This window comes from Syngnathus floridae, chromosome 8 (assembly GCF_059516105.1).
Source record: "Syngnathus floridae isolate MCC-2025c chromosome 8, RoL_Sflo_1.0, whole genome shotgun sequence".
Classification (NCBI taxonomy): Eukaryota; Metazoa; Chordata; class Actinopteri; order Syngnathiformes; family Syngnathidae; genus Syngnathus; species Syngnathus floridae.
Genome location: NC_142420.1, coordinates 8,976,838 through 8,997,434, shown reverse-complemented (window position 1 = coordinate 8,997,434; position 20,597 = coordinate 8,976,838). Strand labels below are relative to the sequence as shown.

General features: G+C 40.0%; 1 protein-coding gene across 1 annotated transcript in view; it reads left to right on the top strand.

Moving 5' to 3' along the window:
• LOC148394405 (ephrin type-A receptor 6-like) overlaps positions 1-20,351 on the top strand; it is a 66,737-nt gene extending 46,386 nt beyond the window's left edge. The window contains exons 6-17 of the mRNA XM_088382276.1: positions 7,443-7,567; positions 7,999-8,161; positions 10,739-10,847; positions 12,891-12,961; positions 13,806-13,931; positions 14,487-14,672; positions 15,545-15,606; positions 16,113-16,322; positions 16,397-16,546; positions 17,528-17,721; positions 18,212-18,361; positions 18,481-20,351. Coding sequence (XP_088238402.1) covers positions 7,443-7,567; positions 7,999-8,161; positions 10,739-10,847; positions 12,891-12,961; positions 13,806-13,931; positions 14,487-14,672; positions 15,545-15,606; positions 16,113-16,322; positions 16,397-16,546; positions 17,528-17,721; positions 18,212-18,361; positions 18,481-18,595 — 1,661 coding nt within the window. The 3' untranslated portion in view covers positions 18,596-20,351. The remainder of the gene's footprint in view (positions 1-7,442; positions 7,568-7,998; positions 8,162-10,738; positions 10,848-12,890; positions 12,962-13,805; positions 13,932-14,486; positions 14,673-15,544; positions 15,607-16,112; positions 16,323-16,396; positions 16,547-17,527; positions 17,722-18,211; positions 18,362-18,480) is intronic.
• The last annotated feature ends 246 nt before the right edge of the window (positions 20,352-20,597 follow it).

Sequence of the window (20,597 nt, the reverse complement as noted above, 5' to 3'; positions counted from 1 at the left end):
TTAGTGTTATTTTTCCAAAAGTGGGTCACAGGCTCATTGTGACTAACCTGAATGTTTTAGATATTACCCTCCTCCTCCACATTGTTATCAGGCCTCTGCCGAGCTTGCTGATAAGATGACCCCCGCACTCAAAACAAGATTTCAAAAGTGCAGTAAGAAATGACCACCGCACATGAACCTTCTGAACCAAAGTTCTCAGTTTGAGAGGAGTCAAGAGCATCATCTTAAGGACAGAATTTTCTGGACAGAAAAGATAGGTGCTTTCACTGAGGGGTGAGGGAGGTCGAGTTGAGGAGGCATCACTCAAAAGCGGAGGTGGTCTGTGACAACTCTAATCAGTCAGTTGCTGTCCTTCCATGTCTTCCTTGTTCAGATCTCATTTGACTGTGGCCACCTCAAAAACTGTCACATCAGGAATGGGGAAACACATGTGACCTTTACCATCCTCAAGGTGTAGAATTTCCACCTGTCAATCAGGAATTAAGATTTTTAGAGGCAGGGCAAGTGTTTGAGAATTTCGATGCAATTAATAAATGAAGCTGAGTAACAGCAAGTTGCTGTTATCACAACATAAGCATTGTATAATTGACCATCATTTTGTTAGCCTACGAGCATAATTGCTAAAGTTATATTTGGTTTCGGAGGGAAGTTCAATTCATTTTTAAGTCAAACTAATAGCTTGCCTTTTTTATTATGACGCAAACAACAACAACACAAAAGTGGTAGTCAACAAGGCCTGCTGTGCCAAGAGTGGTTTGTGTATGTGTGGGCGTGTTTGTGCAAACGTAATGAATTTATGCAACTGTGGTATGTTAGCAGGTGTTGGCTCGCTGTACATGTTGGCAGGTCCGTTTAGGGGCTCATCCCGCGGGAACATATTTGACCCGGGACATCTGTTGCCCTTCAGCACCTTTTCTCCTGTGGTAATGACCTGTTGATAGTACGCCTTAATGCACACACACATTTAGTTAAAAAAATTAAATGCTATGGAATGAGTCATTTGGATTTTGGTATTTTACTGAATTGTGTGTTAGCATTTTTTTTTTTTTAAATTTTGTAGATTTTAAAAGGCAAGGAAGTCTGGATGAAATGTGATGTGAGAGGGGTTTAAATTAGCGCAATTGTGGTCGGGAGGAAGGCCCTTATCTATGCTGCTCTTGTTACTGTTTATTAAAATTCAGGTTGCAGCACACAAATACGCAACTGATTACCATCCCATCAGATTAGGTGAGCAAAGTCAAACCGTTGGCCCAAACTTTTAGGGATAAAAAAAGGGTTTATCTGATTATCAACAGAGGCAAATCTATTACAAGGCATTTTGTACAAGACAAAGGACAGTTAGCGCTGACCTCTTTTCTGAAATTGATTTTTTTTTTTTTCTTTTCCTGTATGTGTTAAGCATTACATGAGGGCAGCAACGGTGGACTCCCCTCAAGTCTCTGTGTGGTCTTATATAGCTTGAGTTCAGTCCTCTGAGCTCGTTGCACCTACATGGTTTCTCCAGTCAGCAAAAAGAGTACCTGCCCCCCCAGGATTGCTATTCAGCAGTGTTCAGAACAGGTGGAGAGTTTTGAAAGAAACGAGATTAGCTGTTTCTACCCCATAAAATGATTTATGCCCAGACTTTTATCAGTAGGCTTCCCCCTGCAAAGATAATTTCCCCTGACTTCACCTCACAGCAGGAACTATTTTAAGCATTGGCTCATTAATGCAGAGTGATTGGATTCATTGTTCTGCACGGCTGACGGATGTTCTCTGAAGTTTCACTGTCTCAACCCCCACCTCAATCCTCTATTCAATCTTTGGGCTTGAATTTCCTCCCAAGAATGCAAGGCTTTGTCTTGTGAAAGTTGGATGAATCAACTGCGGCGGAGCTTTTGTCGCTTCTAATTGAAGCTGCATTAGCCTCTCGTTATCTAACCATTCATAATGGCTGTCGCTCAAATGTTGAATGCACCTTGGCTTGCTTACATTTCCGTAGCTTTTGAAGACGCAATCTCATGGATTTTTAGATTGCGCTCATATTTTAACATTATATTATAGTCAGCCTCCTTTTAAAAGGCTTAGTCTCGTTTGTGTTTTGTACAGAACGTTTTCATGAAGCGTAAAATTCAGTTTCGCAGTGATGACATACTGGTGGGACAGTGATGAAGATGAAGATGAGAGCATGAGAAGACACTTAACTCATTCCAGTACATAGTTATGTTTGACATCTATTCTCGTCAATGGCAGTGAATGATTTAGCATTGGTTTTAATCAATCGTTATGCCCCGCCTATTTCAGTCAACCAATCAATTGTTTATGGTGGTCGATATATCGCTATGGATACTCAAAGTTTGACATTATAAACCGTCAAAACTGAGTTTGATATACTGCGTGGTGGAAATAATTTCTGTCTTTCATGCAGTGCCCCAATAGTACTTAGACCGAATTCTGGATTTAAAAAAAAAAAGTCTGGTTATACCAGGAAAGTGAACAAACGTGGCCAAATTTATGCGAGAGAGTTGCGGAAAGACTAAAAACTGCTTGGTGGAATTGAGCATGAGGACAGTAAATAATATATAATCATCTTAATAACTTACTTTAGAAACTCTGAAAAGGCTTTTTCTGCTCGGCAAAAGGCCGGAAGCTGCCACAGCATGATCCCCCCTGAAAAGATGTACTTGAATTCATGTTATTATACTGTATGTACTGTGTATAGCAGGTACTATTTCAACCAGGGAAGGAAGTCTTTGACAGCAGGGCTGTGTGCAGTTTGCCCTGTTGGAAATAAGCTCCACAGGAATGCATTGCCTCTCTGCCTGCTGCGTGTTCTGCTGCAGCAAGTCTGCAATGGCTTCTATAGGAGCCTCCTCTTATTATAAAATCTGTGTCTTCGCCGCACTGACTTTGGAGCCTTTTTATATGAGAAAGGTACTTTGAAATATTTCATTTATATGACATCAGAGGGAACGTCAAACATAATGAAGAAATATTAACCATTCCTCACTTGATGTGAGGGGATGAGTGGATTATGGCTTTCCACATTTCACGTCTTTACAGTTTTTAGGCTATGCCTTGATTTTTATGATGGTCTAAGTTATACAAACTATTTTAGGTTCCATCACAAACATGGTGTCCAAACACCAATGTGGTTTTCTTTCATCTTCAATTCTACAAAATCCCTGGACTAATTACACAAATTGAACCCTTTTTTTTTTTTTTTTTTAAGTGAAATACTTCAGTCGCTAATGAGCACTTGAAACGAATATTCTTTCAAAAGCCGATGCTTTTGTTTGAGAATGACTCGTAGTTTTATTTGTTTTAATGTTCTCCATTTAGAAGAGCATGAAGATCAAAACAGTGCACGTATTTGAAGTCACAACGTTAAGTCTGTGTGAGCAACCAGCAGAAAGTCAGCTGTCAGTAGCTAAATACGTGCCTTCTTTTCATTAATTACCTTTTGGGCAAAAGCATGGTGGAGGACAAATGACTATTGATCATAGAGGGCTCCTATTGGCCCGCTTTACTGGCCTTTCCTCGCATGTCATCTCTTCTCCACATCCCCATTAAGTGGGAACAAGAAAGATCAGCGGTAAACTGGGACTTTATTAAAGGCGGGAGAGACCTTGGTGTGTGAGAGGCTGGCGAGCCGACAAGGGTTTGCTGCGCTCAGGACGTTCAAATCAAAGGCCTTCCAAAGTTGCCTTATTATCTTTTGGACAGAGTTCTCGCATCTTGTGCTGGCCAAGTTGTTACCCTCAAGACAAAAATCCTATTCCCGCTTTTCTTATTGTGTGACTTGATTTGAATTATCTGTAAATATACTGTATAATCAATTGTTGGTGACCATCTGCTAGGTCAAACTAATATAAGGAGCTTCACTTTCACCGTTATCTTTGAGACAGCCACCACAGCAGGAGGGGGACTGCAGGTGTCCATGAAACTGTCCCAGTTTCCATCCACTTGACATCTCGGTTGTGTCGCCGGGGTCACAGGCAAATATTCTTTTGTGGATCGCATTCAACGGCAAACGCATCTGGTACATATTTTGTTGTTTAATGGAACAATAAGTGTATTCTTGGAACATTCATGTCAGTAGGAACGATCAAATCGTTCAGACATCTTCAATAGATTCTTAGAATTGCACTTTTAGTTCAATTTGTTTCCATTACTAAGTTCAGGGTGATGTCATTTCTGGAACTTTATAAATCCTCTTTGGACATTGTGCTAGCACACAGCAATTGGGCAGCAGTCCGAAAATGAAAGTTATTGATGCCCAGAATGGAGGAGAAGGACACGGGGAAAGTTTTTAGCTTGCAATTTTCACACTGCAAAATGTAATCACAATATGACAGGTTTTGGAGAGGTTTGAGGTTTATGATGAGATCTAGAAGAGGGAGAGGAACTTTTTATAGAGAGAACTGCTTAGCGACAGTCAACAGAAATGCTTGCACACGCTTGACCTTCATGGATGAATCAAGGAAAAGGAAAACTTTGCTTGACCTGTGAGGATATTATTGAATTATTTACCGATTTACCAAACCAAAGCATTTTTGTATCTTCTTTTCTGCTTTACTACCAAATCTTGGATTATTCATGTCATGTATTTGAACATTCTTGCGCTCAAAAGCTGATCTGATCAAGTGCTTCTAAAGCAGGGAAAAATATTGATTTTAACTCATTTGTAATATTATTGTCAGATATCTTAGCAAGCACGCACACATAATTTTTTCACCAGTGGTGAGTCACTATGAAAGTATCATTTGGGACAGCCCAAAGGCAAACTTGAATAAAGACAAATATTATCAATATGGCCGATGTAAACAACAATATTTGTAATGTGCTGATTTTTGTTCACACGCTCTTTCTATCGAGAGTGAATCAGTGAAGTGTTCGGACATCGTTTAAAACTCTCACTGCATCAATAGCGGCTCTATTGATTTTTTTTTTTTCTTAAACCGTTAATGGAAGCCTTTGGGGCAGGAAAGCTAATTAAAATCATATGCAGGTCAAGCTCATTTAAAGACTCCCCATTAGTTTATGTTGAGCTTAACCACGCTCGACTGCAAAATCTATCCATTGGGCATTGTAATTGACTGCTGTTTCCAATGGCTTTCCGATGCTCCTGCCTCTCATAGAGGGAGTGATGTCCTCTGGCAGGTTTCGTGCCGCAGCTCTAATAATACACAATCATTAGAGACACCTGCCTTGTGTCCCGTTCCTCAAAGTGAAACTTTGACATGTCTGTTTTTGCCAATAAACATGCAAAGAAATGATTGTCAACTGTCAATTAGTGGTCCGCGGCCCACTCGTGGTCCTTGGCGGTATTGCAGGTGGTCCGCGAAATTGGAAATGGAAAATAATTGGTTTTTTTTTTTAAATAAACTGATTCATTGTTTAGGCTTGGTTTATAATTATGTGAAGCATTTACCCATCCAAATGATGTCAAATGTAGCTGAGATTCCCAAAATACACATACAGATGCAAATAAATAGCCTGTATAAGTTTATCCTCCTTCGGTGCAATGGTGGTCCCTTGGACAAAATCAGTTGAAAACCCCTGAAAAGCATCAGTTGGAAGCAAATCACCTACTGTTGGAGATCTTAAGAGACACAATTTTATCAAGGTGTCTCGATGTAAAGTTCATGGTTAAGTGAAGTTGGCCACCAATTCAGAGGTTATTGGCGCCAATTAAGAGAGCTTAGTTTCAGATGGAGGGCATTTAGTGGCATCTAAACAATCAATAGGAACTTAGTTCATTCAGTAAGAGTGAATTTAGCTGAGAAGTATGTCTGAGTCCAAGTGTGCATTAGCACTTGCGAGCTAATTGGAATCTTGGAGTCAGGGAGGAATATTGTGTTGAGTTTGTTTATTGCTTTCTGTCAGGGCCAATATACCAGCCTGAGATGCCAAACATCCCGCCGCCTTAAACCCTGTTATTCACCAGATGCACCCACACCAGATTTGATGAGTTTTATTTTCCCACGGAGGAATAAATGCAATATGAGAGCGGCTCTATAAAGTGATAACATCTAGAAGGATGTAAATGCATCAAGATGCTCTGTCATTTCTTATTCTCACACACGATACGCTTTGAGTTTGCTGGCGGGAATGTTATTGACCATCAAATAGCTACACCCGTTAATCTTATGCCGGTGATCAGTGTCATAGTCATGTCTAGGATTTTGTTTTTTCTTTCTGGTAGATTTCATAAACCTAGATTCATGGAGTGTCCATCCTGTTAATTTGTTTTGATCACCATCTCGCCAGTAAATATGCCATTACGATAAGTATTTGAAATTAAAACCATCTACAGTGCTCAACACCTGTTTTATAAAATTGCTGGGAGAAGCGAGTAAAAGGCAGGAAAAGATGGATGGATGAAAGAATCCGAGGTGGTCACTTAGAGCTCGGCTCACCAGCAGTGGCTCTCTGGGCACATGTTTAACAAGCTCAAAGCCCTGCGGTTCTCATCAGGTCTTAGCCTGTTTCCAAAACCCCAGGTCTCAAGCTCTTGATCAAAACCTCAAACATTCAGTAATGATCCCTCATTTCCCTCTTCCTTATAATCAACAACACTATGGAATGGAGACATTCTCGTGTTCCTCACCTAAAGAAAAATCCAAGAAATACAAATCTCCCTATGTAGCATGTCATCCTTCACTCGGAATACCCTTGAGGAAAGCAGGCCCACCTTTTATATCCACATAATGAGTCGGCTGTGTAACACCATGTGTAATATATAATAATGACTCTCAGGACAGCTACATCTGCTGACCTCTCTGGGGAGCTGAGTACAATTATTTACCCAGCCCAAAAAAAAAAAAAATCTTTCACAGAGCAAATGCAATTTAGTACAGGAAAATAAGATGCAGCTTCCTCTGCCTTGTTTTCAATTATAGCTAAATGATCTAACCGGATTGTTAAGAAATGTTGCGTATACAGTTTTCCCAGTAGATTCGGGGGACTCGCGTTTATTATGATGTATTCTCGTTAAGTGTGTGCATGGATGTGTGACACTGATTGGACAATAATCAAACATTTGCATATCATGGCCCTACACTTGCGTCTGACATGTTTGTTTTTTTATCTGATCTTAATAAGTCATCATTTATAATCACTACTCACTTTGTATGCGAGGCGCATACTAATTACACTGACTGGGGTCAATTCATCAGGTCAACAAGAAATTGTAAAATTCTCTCAGCTCAAGATATGAGCCTGCTCAGACGGTGTTAACAATTAAAAAAAAATTAGGGTGGCGAGGCGTGTTATTATGGCCAACATTTAGAAAAAGTGCAAAAAAGTGAGAGGGACTTGTAGTTTGTTGTTTGAATTAGTTGTGTGCGAGTAATATGTGGTGCTTGCTTAATGCCACCAAAAGAATAGCACACAACTAGAAGAGGAAGACAAAGGAGGTCAGTTGAATTTGAATATGATTTTTTTTTTTTTTGAACCAGGTCCCTCGCTGGTGGGCTCTCTGAAGAAAGACTGGGCGTCTCCCAACAGCATCGCTCTTTCCTGGCAGCAACCCAAAGAAACAACGTTGCCCATTCTCGACTATGAGATCAAATACTATGAGAAGGTAACGTGTTGGTCCAGGTCCAGTGAAAATAAATAAATAGAAATGCTTAATAACCAGGATCAGACAAAGTGTCTTGGCTAGCTATTAAGAAAGTTTAGTTTTGTCCTATTTTTCCATCTTGTTTGTCGATCGAAATATTGTTTTCAGTCAAATAAAAGGGCTCCGATATTTTTTATTTTTTACCGTGTCTAGAGAATAAGCATATGCCATATCTTAAGTGAGTATTCATAAAGGACTCAGCACAGCTGATACAGAAGCTGTTTTGAATTTCAATGAGCTCATTATGTTAAATGGGAAAATATTTTCTCTCTTTTTGTGTGTGTGTGTGTGCATGCAACGTTGCGCATAAGATATTAATAGACATACAGCAGTGACACATCAATGGATATGCATCCTTTACTTAAAACCTCTTTACCTTCTTTCCAACATAGGAACGAGAGCAGCAGAGTTATTCTTCAACAAGCACCAAGGATCCTAGTGTGATCATCACAGGCTTGAAACCAGCCACCTGGTACGTCTTCAGTGTCCGCACCCGCACGCCATCTGGATACAGCGCCCACGCCACCAGATATGAATACAAAACTACCGGAGATTGTAAGTTATCATATTGTTGCCACCCTTCTAACATTTCGGGCGAATTGCTCGATATTTGTTTGGGCGCTCCTCACCTTGGTAGCATTCATCAAACCTGACTCATCAGATGGTTTGTGTAATAAATCCATCAAGCTGATATGTTCTTTGGGAAGTACAGTTTGAAAGTTTGTTTGTTTTGGCTATTTTTTGCCTCAAAGATAATTCAGGTCTCAAAGTGTGACACTGTTATTGTTGCGCTGAAAATGTACACCGTTAGTGCACCTCTACAGGGACTCGTACTTTACATCTCGAGTCGTAATGCCAAATTTGTGTTTGTGCTTCTCCAGTGTCTGTGTATTTTTTTGCCTCGTTAGTGTCCCCGGTGGCCTTTTGCGTCTCAGCCAATAAGCTCGTAACCTCTCCTTTTTGTTCAGCTAAGATGTCTTTGTGATTGGTTCGAGTGTGTTTCGACAACCATTAATGTGTTTTTGTTGGATTTTTAACAAGAAAAGACATTTACCGGCCGACTTGTAGTTTAGTGTTTAGTTCCTCTGCCTATTGTGGTCTGTTCAAGTTTAATTAAAAAAATAGTTTTGCTTCCACTGTTGCATCAATGCAGTTGTTAAAACTGGCGATAATAAACAATCAGTTGTATGCTTTTAAATCACAAAAACGACAATGTTAATATTGACTTCCATTTATAAGATTACATTGTGGAGTTACTCATGAAGACAAAAAAAAAGGCTTGTTAATGTCAAGATATGCGCCGTTCCATCGATCGACAAATTGAATACAGTGGCCGAAGGTGTCTGACAATCCAGCCTTTTATGTTTAGTGTATTTGAAATCGATATTTGTTTGTGTCTTTTTGAGACAACGCAACAGCTTTATTGCAGTTCTAATCATAAAACACAAAGGGTCCAGCTGCCCTTTTGTGCGAGGTCAGGTATTGTTGAGGGGTGGTTTGGCACAAGAGCTCTCTCACCGTGGCTTTCTCTCCCATCCAAAGCTGCAGCGTGGGGTTTTATCTGTGGATCATACAGCGCTTGGCCAAGCCTTTGTACTTCCTGGCCTTTTATCTGAGAGCGAAAGCAGATTTGCCCCCCGCCGCTCTCTCTGTCTCTGTCAGCCCGTCTGTCAGTCAGCGACTCATACTTTTGTTTTTCCATCAGTCTTTGTCACATCTACCTCTCCCTTTCAGCCGTATTTGTCTTTATCGCGCCGCTGTCATCCTGTTTCCTCATCCCTCACACCGCATCCTTCATTGTGTCCTCACCTCAATGTCATTGTCTTCTCACGCACACCTCATTATAGCTGCATCGGTCCGCCACGTCCTTTCTGGTGTGAAGAATATGTGAAGCGGTGACAGTAGCGTGGCGTGGGCACTTAGTCTCCCTCGGAGTGGTCAGTAATGGCTGTAATAGGGCAGCCTGGCTGAGTAGGGGGGGAGAGTGGCTGTCAGGTAATGAAAAGATTGCCGTTTTGACTCCAGGTTTACTCGACACACCTGTTACACTTGCTCATGATACTGTTGTACTATGATTTTAGAATTTATGCAGATTTAAAAAGAAAAAAAAAAAGAATGTAGAGGTTGCAGTGAAATATAGAAAAATCATGATACTGTTGTGCTACGATTAAGAAATTATGCAGATTTAAAACGGAAAAAAAATAAAAAATAGAGGGAACATTGATGCAGTGAAATATAGAAAAATATAGAATACATAGATATAGAAAAATGTTCACGTTGTAAAATAAAAAAAAGCTAACTTTCATCCCAACATGATATTGAATGTCTAATATTGCAAATTTATATAATGTATGTATATTAAAAAAAAAGAAGCTCTTTCCTGTCTCTGGATTATTTATTCTAAAAATAAAAGATACCAGCAAATCAGACCATTGTATTATGCACACGCACAAAAAATTACCGAAATTTATTTTCCCCTCTCTAAGACTAATACGCGATTTAGAACTTAAATAGTTGTCATCAACATCAATCTTGAAGTGCTAAATATCTTTGTTTAACATGCACTCACACAGATACTGTTTGAAAAAAATTCACATGGACTTCTCTCAAGTGGTGTGTGACCAAGCACCCCGATCTGCAATTCATATTCATTAAGCATGAAATATGATCGAAATAAGTTGGGTAATACCAATCATCTTTCAATTATCTGGCCTATGTCAGCCGCGTGACAAGACACAGAAAATGGGGAAAATCATGAATATCAAATGGCTCCAATTTAACCAAATGATTATGGACTAAATCACAATTTAATGAATGAATAATATTAATTAACCAGAATCAGGCAGGCCTACGAATCATTGCAGTAACAAGGCTGATGGAAAGCTTTTTGCATCACAAAGAACTGTTCAAACGTCTCTATATGGAGAAACGACGTGATCTATTTATGGCACCTTCAGGGAAAAGATCTATGATTCATTTTCATTGCCGTATTTTTGATGATGTATTTTTTTCTCTCTCTCCCTCCCTGTCATCCTGCCCAGCATTCCATTTCCTCTATTCACCTGCATCTTTATTTTACCTGTCGTATATATTTCCTACTTTCCTTCCTAACCTAAAATATGTCATCTCTAGCATCAGATCTGGCCTCCGACCAAGGTCAGGTTTTGGTCATCGTTACGGCGGCGGTGGGTGGCTTTACCCTTCTCGTCATCCTCACCCTCTTCCTCCTCATTACGGGAAGGTAAGATGACTTTACTGCCCCTGACTTCTATTTGTGCACCATATCGGCAGTGCTTTTTTTTAAGACTAGGCAATTGTGATAAATCCTTTCTTTTGCATCAAAATGCTAACATCCCAAAACATGAGTTCTGGTAAAAACTCATGCATACTAATTTTATGACAACATTAGAATGTCTTTGCTCCTCTTTAGAATCTAAATGAGTTTAATAAGAGTGTCTTTTTGCACAAATCATAAATACACATTGTTGTCCACTTGAATAGGGTATTGGTAATGCTAATCTAAAAAAATATTAAATACGTATATGCCTTGGTTGTTGGCGGAGGCTAACATACAAATAACTTTTGAATTTATGCAAATTTTACTGGTTCAAAATAAAACCATGAGTTTTTTTCTGTCCAATTTCCATATTTTGATAACCCTTGACCTTTCTGCTTTAACAACTATAAATATTTTTGTGGCACTTTTATGAAATGATGACATCATCTTCAATGACAATAACTGTTTATTATTAGCTGTGCGCAGTGACTCACCACACATACGAAGTTATCTGTCAAAAATTCCCACCTAGCCGTGTTTCCTGTCTGAGGTGCACTTTTTTATTGCAAGGGTGAACTCTGACTCCACCAGTTTAATGTGTGGCAGATGATTTCTTTATTGACATGAACAGATTGCATAACCATGGTTGACTGCACAGTCTTTACTAGTGTCGTATGCAAGGAGATTTACTTCATAGCCCACTGTCACTATAACCTAAAACAATTTCTTTCTAGATTCTTAATATTCTCTACTTGGCAACTGCAAAGGGTGAAATCAGTCCATCACTTCACAAAAGAGATGTTTTAGGCTTGATGAGGGATTTACTGGAAGCCGTTTTTTTTCATGCTTTGCCGGCTTGTCTTTTTCCTCCTCATTACACAAACACATACTGAGCAACAAACCACTTGATCACAATATGTAGTCCTCTCGCCCTGAGTAGGACGGACTTCGGGTGTTTTTTTAATGTACTTGAGCAGCTTGCGAACCATTAGAGCTTTCATGAGGCTCTTGTGGAAGGCAGGCTTTGCAAGGGAGGATATAAGAGGAACTGACATGAGAGGAGGTGGACCTTACTGTTCTAAAAGCATCCTGAAATTTGAATTTGCTGCTGTGCATGATACAACGAGCGGGCGGAAGCTTTTTCTGTACGCTCTGTCCTTGAATTGATACCAGGACGTCATTTTCGTCTTAAATTCTTGGGTGACCTCTGCTCTGATGACGTGACTGTTTGGGATGTTGAGGCAAGAGAGGAGTGGTTTGATTCGCTGTTATGCTTTGATTAGCGCTCTGGGCAAAGTGCTTTAATTGAAGTTCCTGTTTTCGAGTGCTTATGCAAATGTGAGTATGTCCCACAAAAAAAAATCTCTTCTCATAACAAGTATTCATGTCCGTGGCGGCGTGTGCGGCCCGGACATGAAAGCCAGTCAGGGAGAGAGCGGAGCAGGCGGATAAAGGGGATCAGAGGAAAGGACTGGAAAGCACTGATAACGGTGTATGCCGCCATTTCTTTAATGAACAGCTTGACCCCATCAACAGAGGTCAACGACGACTTTCCAAATCGCCTTCTTATTCTTCTTGTCTGTGTCACCTGCCATGTTATCGCCGCTGTCCATCAGTGTCCGGGACCCCACAGACTTAACTCAGTCAAAGCACACGCTGGCAACCTGTGGCTCCGAGCACTCCTGACACCACTTCTAATCTGGTCACCCGGATTATGTAAAAAATGCACGGACACACTTGATCGCAGCTGTGTAGCTCTTCACCAAGAATGCTTAAAGCGGTCATCTTACACCCTTCACACTGCGTCGTCATTCCTTCACGTGATAAAAGTAACCAATCACAAATGGATTTCTACTTTTTGGGACATATTCATCCATTCAGACATTTCTCAATGGAGTGGTTCTGTCACTGTGAATTCAGCTTGCTAGTTTTTATCTTTAATCTTACACTGTGAGCAAAAAGCTAAATTGGAACTCTTGAACTTCATTTCATGTTTGTGTTTTGCAGGTGTCAGTGGTACATCAAGGCCAAGATGACCTCCGAGGATAAGAGGAGGACCGATTATCAGACTGGACACGGTAGATAAATCAAAAAACTCATTTAGTCGGACAATCTTCATAATGTATATAGAACTATGTCTTGGGAATGTTATTGTGAGTTTTTTTTTTTAATCACTAGTGAATCGCATCACAAAAGTGATGAAGTGAAGGTCAATGACAAATGCTTTGAACAAAAAAAGTGAAGCGGTGAGAGTCCCTGACACCACAACGCATGAGAGCTTTTGCAGCAAAAATGACATATCCTATTGCATGTCTTTCATTCAAACTAAATGGTGCTGAAGGTGTACCTAATAAAGCGACCAGTGAAGGTATAGTCGTGAACCTGTGTCTATTATCAGTACTCGAAATGGAGTGTAGCTTTGTGAGAGGAGGATGACGTCCCAAGGGGTTTACGGTTGTTGCTTCATGCATCAGAGACAACTGATAGCTATTGTTTTTTGTGATACTGTATCGATCACCTGAGGCGCAGCGCAGCTTGTGTCTGGCTTCCCTCCTGCAGGCAGTCAGGCTCTGCTAAAGATTTAGTGACTTGCTCAAGGACACTCATACAGCATGGAGGCTTGTATTAAACAAGGCTTAACGGGTTATTAAAGTTCAGTAATGCACTCAAGATGTTTCTAGATTTTTATCAGATGATAATTTAGCAAGGATCATCTGTCTGCTTTCCTGGAGAGATTTTCAATGTGATTAATTTTTTTTCCCCCCACTATGGAGTAGTAGTTTCTATTTTTAATTAAAAGCACTCAGGAGTTTAATTACAATTTTTTGAATGATGATCATCTCTGTTTAATTAATTTCACCCTTCAACTTGATCAACATATTAACGAGCTTCATACTACTTTTTGTCATTCAAACTCTGCAGTTCCTTACCCTGGGATTAAGACCTATGTGGATCCCGACACTTACGAAGACCCCGCGCAGGCCGTCCATGAGTTTACCAAGGAGATCGACCCATGTCGGATCCGTATCGAGAGAGTGATCGGAGCCGGTATGCAAACATGCACACTCTTGCTCTCGTATCTTATTCTTGAATCACATTTGGTTTCGTCAGTGATGATCTTATAGTACACATAATTATTAAGAATCCCCACATGGCCCATAAGATTTGCAATACTATTTTTTTTGTGCACAGTAAATGTGGCATTCAAGATTTACAGAGAAAAATAAAGTATGTCTTTATTTTTGGGGAAAGAGACATAACTTGAGCTACTGTGAAGCAATTATTCAGCTGAGTAGAAACTGCAACACTGCCCCCAGGTGGAGCTAAAATGTACCTTTTGGCACTGGAACATGATTAACGCCTGCATTGTTTCACCACCTTTACTGAGACTAGTCACACATTTTTATATTGGAGGAAAAAAACACATGAAACACCACAAGTAAATACCAAGCTAAATTAAGTTCCCCTCTTTCATTTAATGAAAGAGAATTTATATTGTTCTGCCTATATGTCGTTGGCATATAATCACTAGATAAACCAATCTATAGCTGTATTAATGAAGGATAATTTTCATAAGAATTCAATTTGATTGTATTACTCCAGGTGAGTTCGGAGAAGTGTGCAGCGGCCGTCTGAGAACACCAGGCAAGAAGGAGATTGCTGTGGCAATAAAGACACTGAAAGGTGGCTATGTGGAGCGTCAGAGGCGGGATTTCCTACGCGAGGCTTCCATCATGGGCCAATTTGATCACCCCAACATCATCAGGCTGGAGGGTGTCGTCACAAAAAGTAAGAAATTGATGATATCATCATTTCATCTTCTGTTATCAGCTCAAAATCGTCAGTTGTGAAGACAATGAATCACTGAATTCTGTGCAGACTATTTTTACACGACAGTTAAATCATCTGTATGTTGTTTTGTTCTGGTCCTGACATTTATATCCGTGTGTTGTCTGCAAGTCTGTTAATGTAATGTGAACATTATACCTTGATGATCCCCTGCGAGTGTGTACGGCCAAGTGTCATTTTTACAGAGGGGCAAGTTTTATGCATGCAAAGTGAGTGTGTGTATGCAAGAAGCGTTGACTTGTTAAGGACCTCTGTTTTACGGGGCTCACCCAGCACAACATATGGTTGTTTTTACACAGGCTGTATAAACTGAGAACACTTTCTGAATATAAATATGTGGCTGCCTTGGAGACCTTTTGACCCTCGCCATTAAAAATGTCTTACACTCAGGCACAATTTGTGCTTGGCTGTATGATTCATCTGCCAAAGCCTTTTATGAAAGTATCCCTTTTTCCATCTGTCTGTCTCACGTCCTCCCTCCATCGTTCAATCCCTCCATCTGGTGTTTTTCTTTGGAGACTAATTATGGCGAGTATTGTGCTGTGACTGACAGACATACCTGCACTGAAATAACGGGTGACACACTACACGGCAGTAAACAGGTGCATTTGTTGTCTTTTTTTTTTTTTTTTTTTGCGCTCATGAACTATATTGCAGAACTTCTATGGTCCAGATCCTGCTAATTAGTCTGCTGAGCCAAAGTTGACAACACAGATTTAATGTTTGCTATCCTTCACAGGTGGACTCTTCACTTATTTTTGGAATTTTGCAAAATTAAAGATGAAAAGTATTTTGCGCTTGTGCGTTTGCAGGCAGGCCTGTGATGATTGTGGTGGAGTATATGGAAAATGGATCGTTGGACTCATTTTTAAGGGTAAGTGTTTTATTGAGAGAGCTTGTGTGTGTACTCCTAATGTCACACTAATGCATTTTGTCAATCAAAAGATTTAATATTTCATATTTATTGCTTTTAACAATTAGCAGACTGGTTTATTTGCAAGTAAAATTATTATATTTGTTTGTTCACAATGGATATGTTTCCCCCACTCCAAAATGTGCCTTTTTTTTTTTTTTTTTTTTTAATAATAAGTAAATATTGCCAATCCTGTCCCAATGAGAGAACCAGGTTGTTGTTTTTTTGTTTTACAAAAATGTTCAAAAGTGACATGCCCATTATGCTACGATGCCAATGTTATATCGATTTCTATCCTGGCAGATGTCTGTTGAGTGCCACTCTTGTTCATCTCTGTATTAAGCCAACGTAGCTAAAATGAAGCACAATGTGGCAAATAGTCTAATTTTACTCTACATTAAGTAATGTATTTTTTTTTCTCATTTGCTATTTGTTCACTTCTGTGTGTTCTCTCCTTTCCTTGTCAGCAACACGATGGTCACTTCACTGTCATCCAGTTGGTTGGCATGCTGCGTGGCATCGCCTCAGGAATGATGTACCTGTCAGACATGGGCTACGTTCATCGAGACCTGGCAGCTCGAAACATCTTGGTCAACAGCAACCTGGTGTGTAAAGTGTCAGATTTTGGTCTGTCCCGAATCCTGGAGGACGATCCCGAGGCTGCGTACACCACCACGGTACACCAAAACTGTCGTATGCACAAGTGAATTGGTTTGAGTGTGCGTTCATTTATATTTGTTTTGGGAAGCAGGGTGGAAAGATCCCAATCCGATGGACCGCTCCCGAAGCTATCTCATACCGAAAGTTCTCCTCAGCCAGTGATGCGTGGAGTTATGGCATTGTCATGTGGGAAGTGATGTCCTATGGGGAGCGGCCATATTGGGAGATGTCTAATCAGGACGTAAGTAGCCTCTCGTTTGTGGTTCTTACTAAAAACACGAGATAATTATTGTATGAAAGGTCCATTCCGGGACTTAGGTTGACGTCAAATTTAGTTCTGGGTTCAAATTGTGGCCTTTTTGTATCGAGTGCAATTGGCAGGATCAGTCTAAGGTGTACCTTGCCTCTCATTCGACCCGAAAGAGGACGATTGGTCTAGAAAATGGATGGATGGAAGTTAAAAATATGCTGACACTTCACTTAATGACCGTTTAAGATTGTATGTGTGTGTCTTTAGAGAGCAATTTTCCACAAATTTTCCATTAGTTCTCTCTCATTAAATATTGCTGGCACAGCTTGAGGAAGGTGGGCGGCAAAAAATGGACCATGAGATATTCACCAAGCGTCTGTCGTGAACTGTCAGCTGAAGAGAAAGTGTAAAGGTCAAAGATATATCAGACTTTGATCCAGTTGAGGGGAAGTTTAAAGCTGTGGCTTCAGTGTGCCTGAGTGACCTGCTGATGCGGGAGCTGTGGTGAGGGATCGGAAAGGCCTTGGAAGCATATCCATCACTCACGCAGATGAATGTGAAAGCTACACACATAATCCCCGTAGTCCCTCTCTCTCACACACACACACATGCATTCGCTTACAGCACACACACACACACGTCTTACTGGCCGTAGGGTTCAGGGAGGATTTGTGTTGTTTGAGAATTGCTTCAAAGTGCAACCTGCAGAATCAACTTGTCCATCTTCTCCAGGTCATGCTCATATCAAATCTCCTCTTATACACTGCAAATATAGTCTGAAAATCAATTTTCTGGGTACATATACACTATGTACATACACTACTAGCTTTTCTCTAAAAACAAGCTGAATTGCAAAATTCACTACGTAGCAAGAGTTAAGCACTAAAAGAAATGGATATTTGAATGCACACTGTGCAGCAACACAAATGTTTTAATTTTATTACAATATATGTAATCCTTACCTCTGCCCAGGTGATTCTGTCTATCGAGGAAGGCTATCGGCTTCCTGCACCAATGGGCTGCCCTGTGGCACTCCACCAACTGATGCTGCACTGCTGGCAAACAGAAAGAAGTCATCGGCCCAGATTTGCAGACGTCGTCTCCTTCTTGGATAAACTCATCCGCAATCCCAGTAGTTTATTGCCGCTGGTGGAAGACTTTCAGAGGTAGGTACTCTAAAATGGCTTGAGAGTAGGGAAGTACCTTTGTGAATTGTTGCTCTCCGGTCATTTTTTAATGCTATTTTATGTCTGTACGATGACCTTGAGTGCCATGAAAGGTGTCTTATAAATAAAATGTGTTATTATTATTATTATTATTATTATTATTATTATTATTATTATTACTATTATTATTATTATTATTATTGTGTAACCTTGGCAACTGACTTGGAGCATTTAGTTTACAATGAGTACTGGGAAAGGGGCAAATGGTTACCAAAGAGTCCAATAATTAGTTTGATGCATTAGTTGAGATTTTACCTTGTGGATGGACTATGATGACAATATGATTCCAAGAATCCTAACAGTGAGACTCCCAGAGCGCGTATCTGAGCGATGAAATCTGTCACGCTGGGAAATTAATTATGTTCCAAATCCAAGATGCTGATAAAAAGGCTGTCTGTATCTGATCGCAGTATGTTTCTGATTATGTCAGTCTACCGGAGTCTCCCGTGGAGGAAATGGACTACCCACTGTTCATCTCTATTGGTGACTGGCTGGACTCCATCAAAATGAGTCAGTACAAAAGCAACTTCATGGCAGCGGGCTACAACACGTTGGATTCTGTAGCCAGGATGAATATCGAGTGAGTAACCAAGACAAAATGTTATGACGGGAATTGTTAGCTGTGCTTCAACTGTAGTTAATTCTAAAAAAATTCTCAAAAATGGGTCTATGACGATGCCTCGTTACTTCTACCCTTAGAGATGTGAGGCGCATCGGGGTGGATCTGATCGGCCACCAGCGGCGGATCATCAGCAGCGTACAGACCCTCCATTTGCAGCTACTACACGAACAGGAGAAAGGCTTCCACGTATGAGGTCGTCCTTTCACACGGCCTGGGACGGATACATGGACGGAGCAGATGGCAGGGAAGTCTAGACTGTCAGAGAGACACTTCACAGCCTGTGCCTGAGTCTTATTCCCTTAGACGCTCTGTAGGAAGGACGTCATTGGACTTGTCAGACCGCCCTCCCAGGCTGGTAGTTATGGACCGGACTCTTTTTCTACTACACACCCCTTACCCGGTATACCTGGTCTGGCCAGACTATTTTTTGACCGTCCAGTAGTTTGGCCCGAGCCGTCACTTAGGGGAATGTAATGCCTTGTTACAGCTGCGGTATTTTCTGTGTGGAGGTAAATAATCTTAGATATGTAGATTTATGGACATAATCTACTGAATCTTTGGATTTTTCTTTTCTTGGTCATGTAGCTGCTCCTCAGTGTGCTTAATATGTTTCTACCCTCAGCATAAAAAAAAAAAAATTACCCTCACCACTTTTCATTTTGTAAGATGATCAGTTATCACAAAGTAATGTGCATTACTTGACTTTCTCTCCAGACAGTCGAGTACACTCATACTTGAAGTGGTGAGAAGCAAGTCAAGGAGATTTCATGAATGTTAAAATGTATAGAAAGCTAATCAGTAATTATTATCATGACCTTATATTATATATGTGTGCAGATCTATATGTCAAAGTGAATCTGAATCTTATTTCAAATGGTATTTATTTATATCAGATTAGCAATAATCACCTCAGTGTCTCGCAAAAGAGATGATAAATTGTGCAATGGGAGACTAACAAACACAGAGCCTCCAGACCAATTTTAGTGCCACGTATCCGGCTCGCTAAACTGGACCGGTTGCCTTCGCATGAAAAAAGTCAAAATTATTTGCAATGTGGCTCACCGCTGTCTTAACAAAAGAATGTTCACATAACTCATAAATAAAGTATATTATTTCCTATTAACAAATATATATATATATATATATATACACAACATAGACTTTTATGGTTCTTCAGAATTATGAGAAATACTTTTAGTTAAAGATATTTATTTGCACACACGGGAAAATGGCAGCCACTGTGTGCTTACTTTGTGATCATGTAAAGGTTGTGGAATTTGTGGCAGTAGGGTAACCAAGTGTACATAAAAGTAGTCTGAAATGAAAATTTTTGGATCCGCAGTAGTTGATGTCATGTCGTCAGATGTTTACCATTGAAATTATTTATCTTCATTCCGGTAAACAGGCGGTGGTATAGAATATAACTATTAAATATGAATATAAAGAAGCCTTTTTGGTGGGGATCACGAAGGTCAAAGAGACTGGCAGCTTTTCAAAATTAAGTTAGCAGAGAGCGCACGAACGTTAACAGCAGCATCTTCATTTATCTTGTCTGACTAGCAACGGTCCCATGCGCACACATGTATGCCTTACAGTCTCTTCACATTTTAGCAAATATGTTTCAGTGGCATCCAAGAACTTATCCCTTCAATGAAGTTATAGTTTATAGATAAGAGTGAGCTTCAGTTACACAGTACATGACACGCACTCTCACTGGAACAAACCCTTCGACAGTCAAACGGAAAATATCAGATGCTGTTTGTTAAGCATGTTCTACTGCTGAGCAATGTTAGAACGTTCTTTTGTACAAAGTACAAGTATACTAATGATTACAATTCTTGTATTTTATTTTTTTATAATTTCCAAAGAGATGTTGTAGATCTTGCACACTGTAAGAGGCAGTTAACTGCGGATATTTATTTGCAGAATAAATCTGAAAAGCTCTGCAGTTTGGCTTTTTGGGTTTTTTTTATGGTAGATGAAAACAGGTTGAAGAAAAGTTGTTGTTGTTTTTCTTTTTTAATATATTGTTGTCGGTACTGTAAATTAGTGATGGACAAATGAAGCTTCATGAAGCATTTGTGGTAGTCTTGGCCAGTGCAGTGGAAATTTATTCCATTCATTTCATTCCAACTCCATCTTAAAACCACAAGTGCCTTCGAGAGGAGTCAGAAAATGTCTCAAGTGCTTCAAT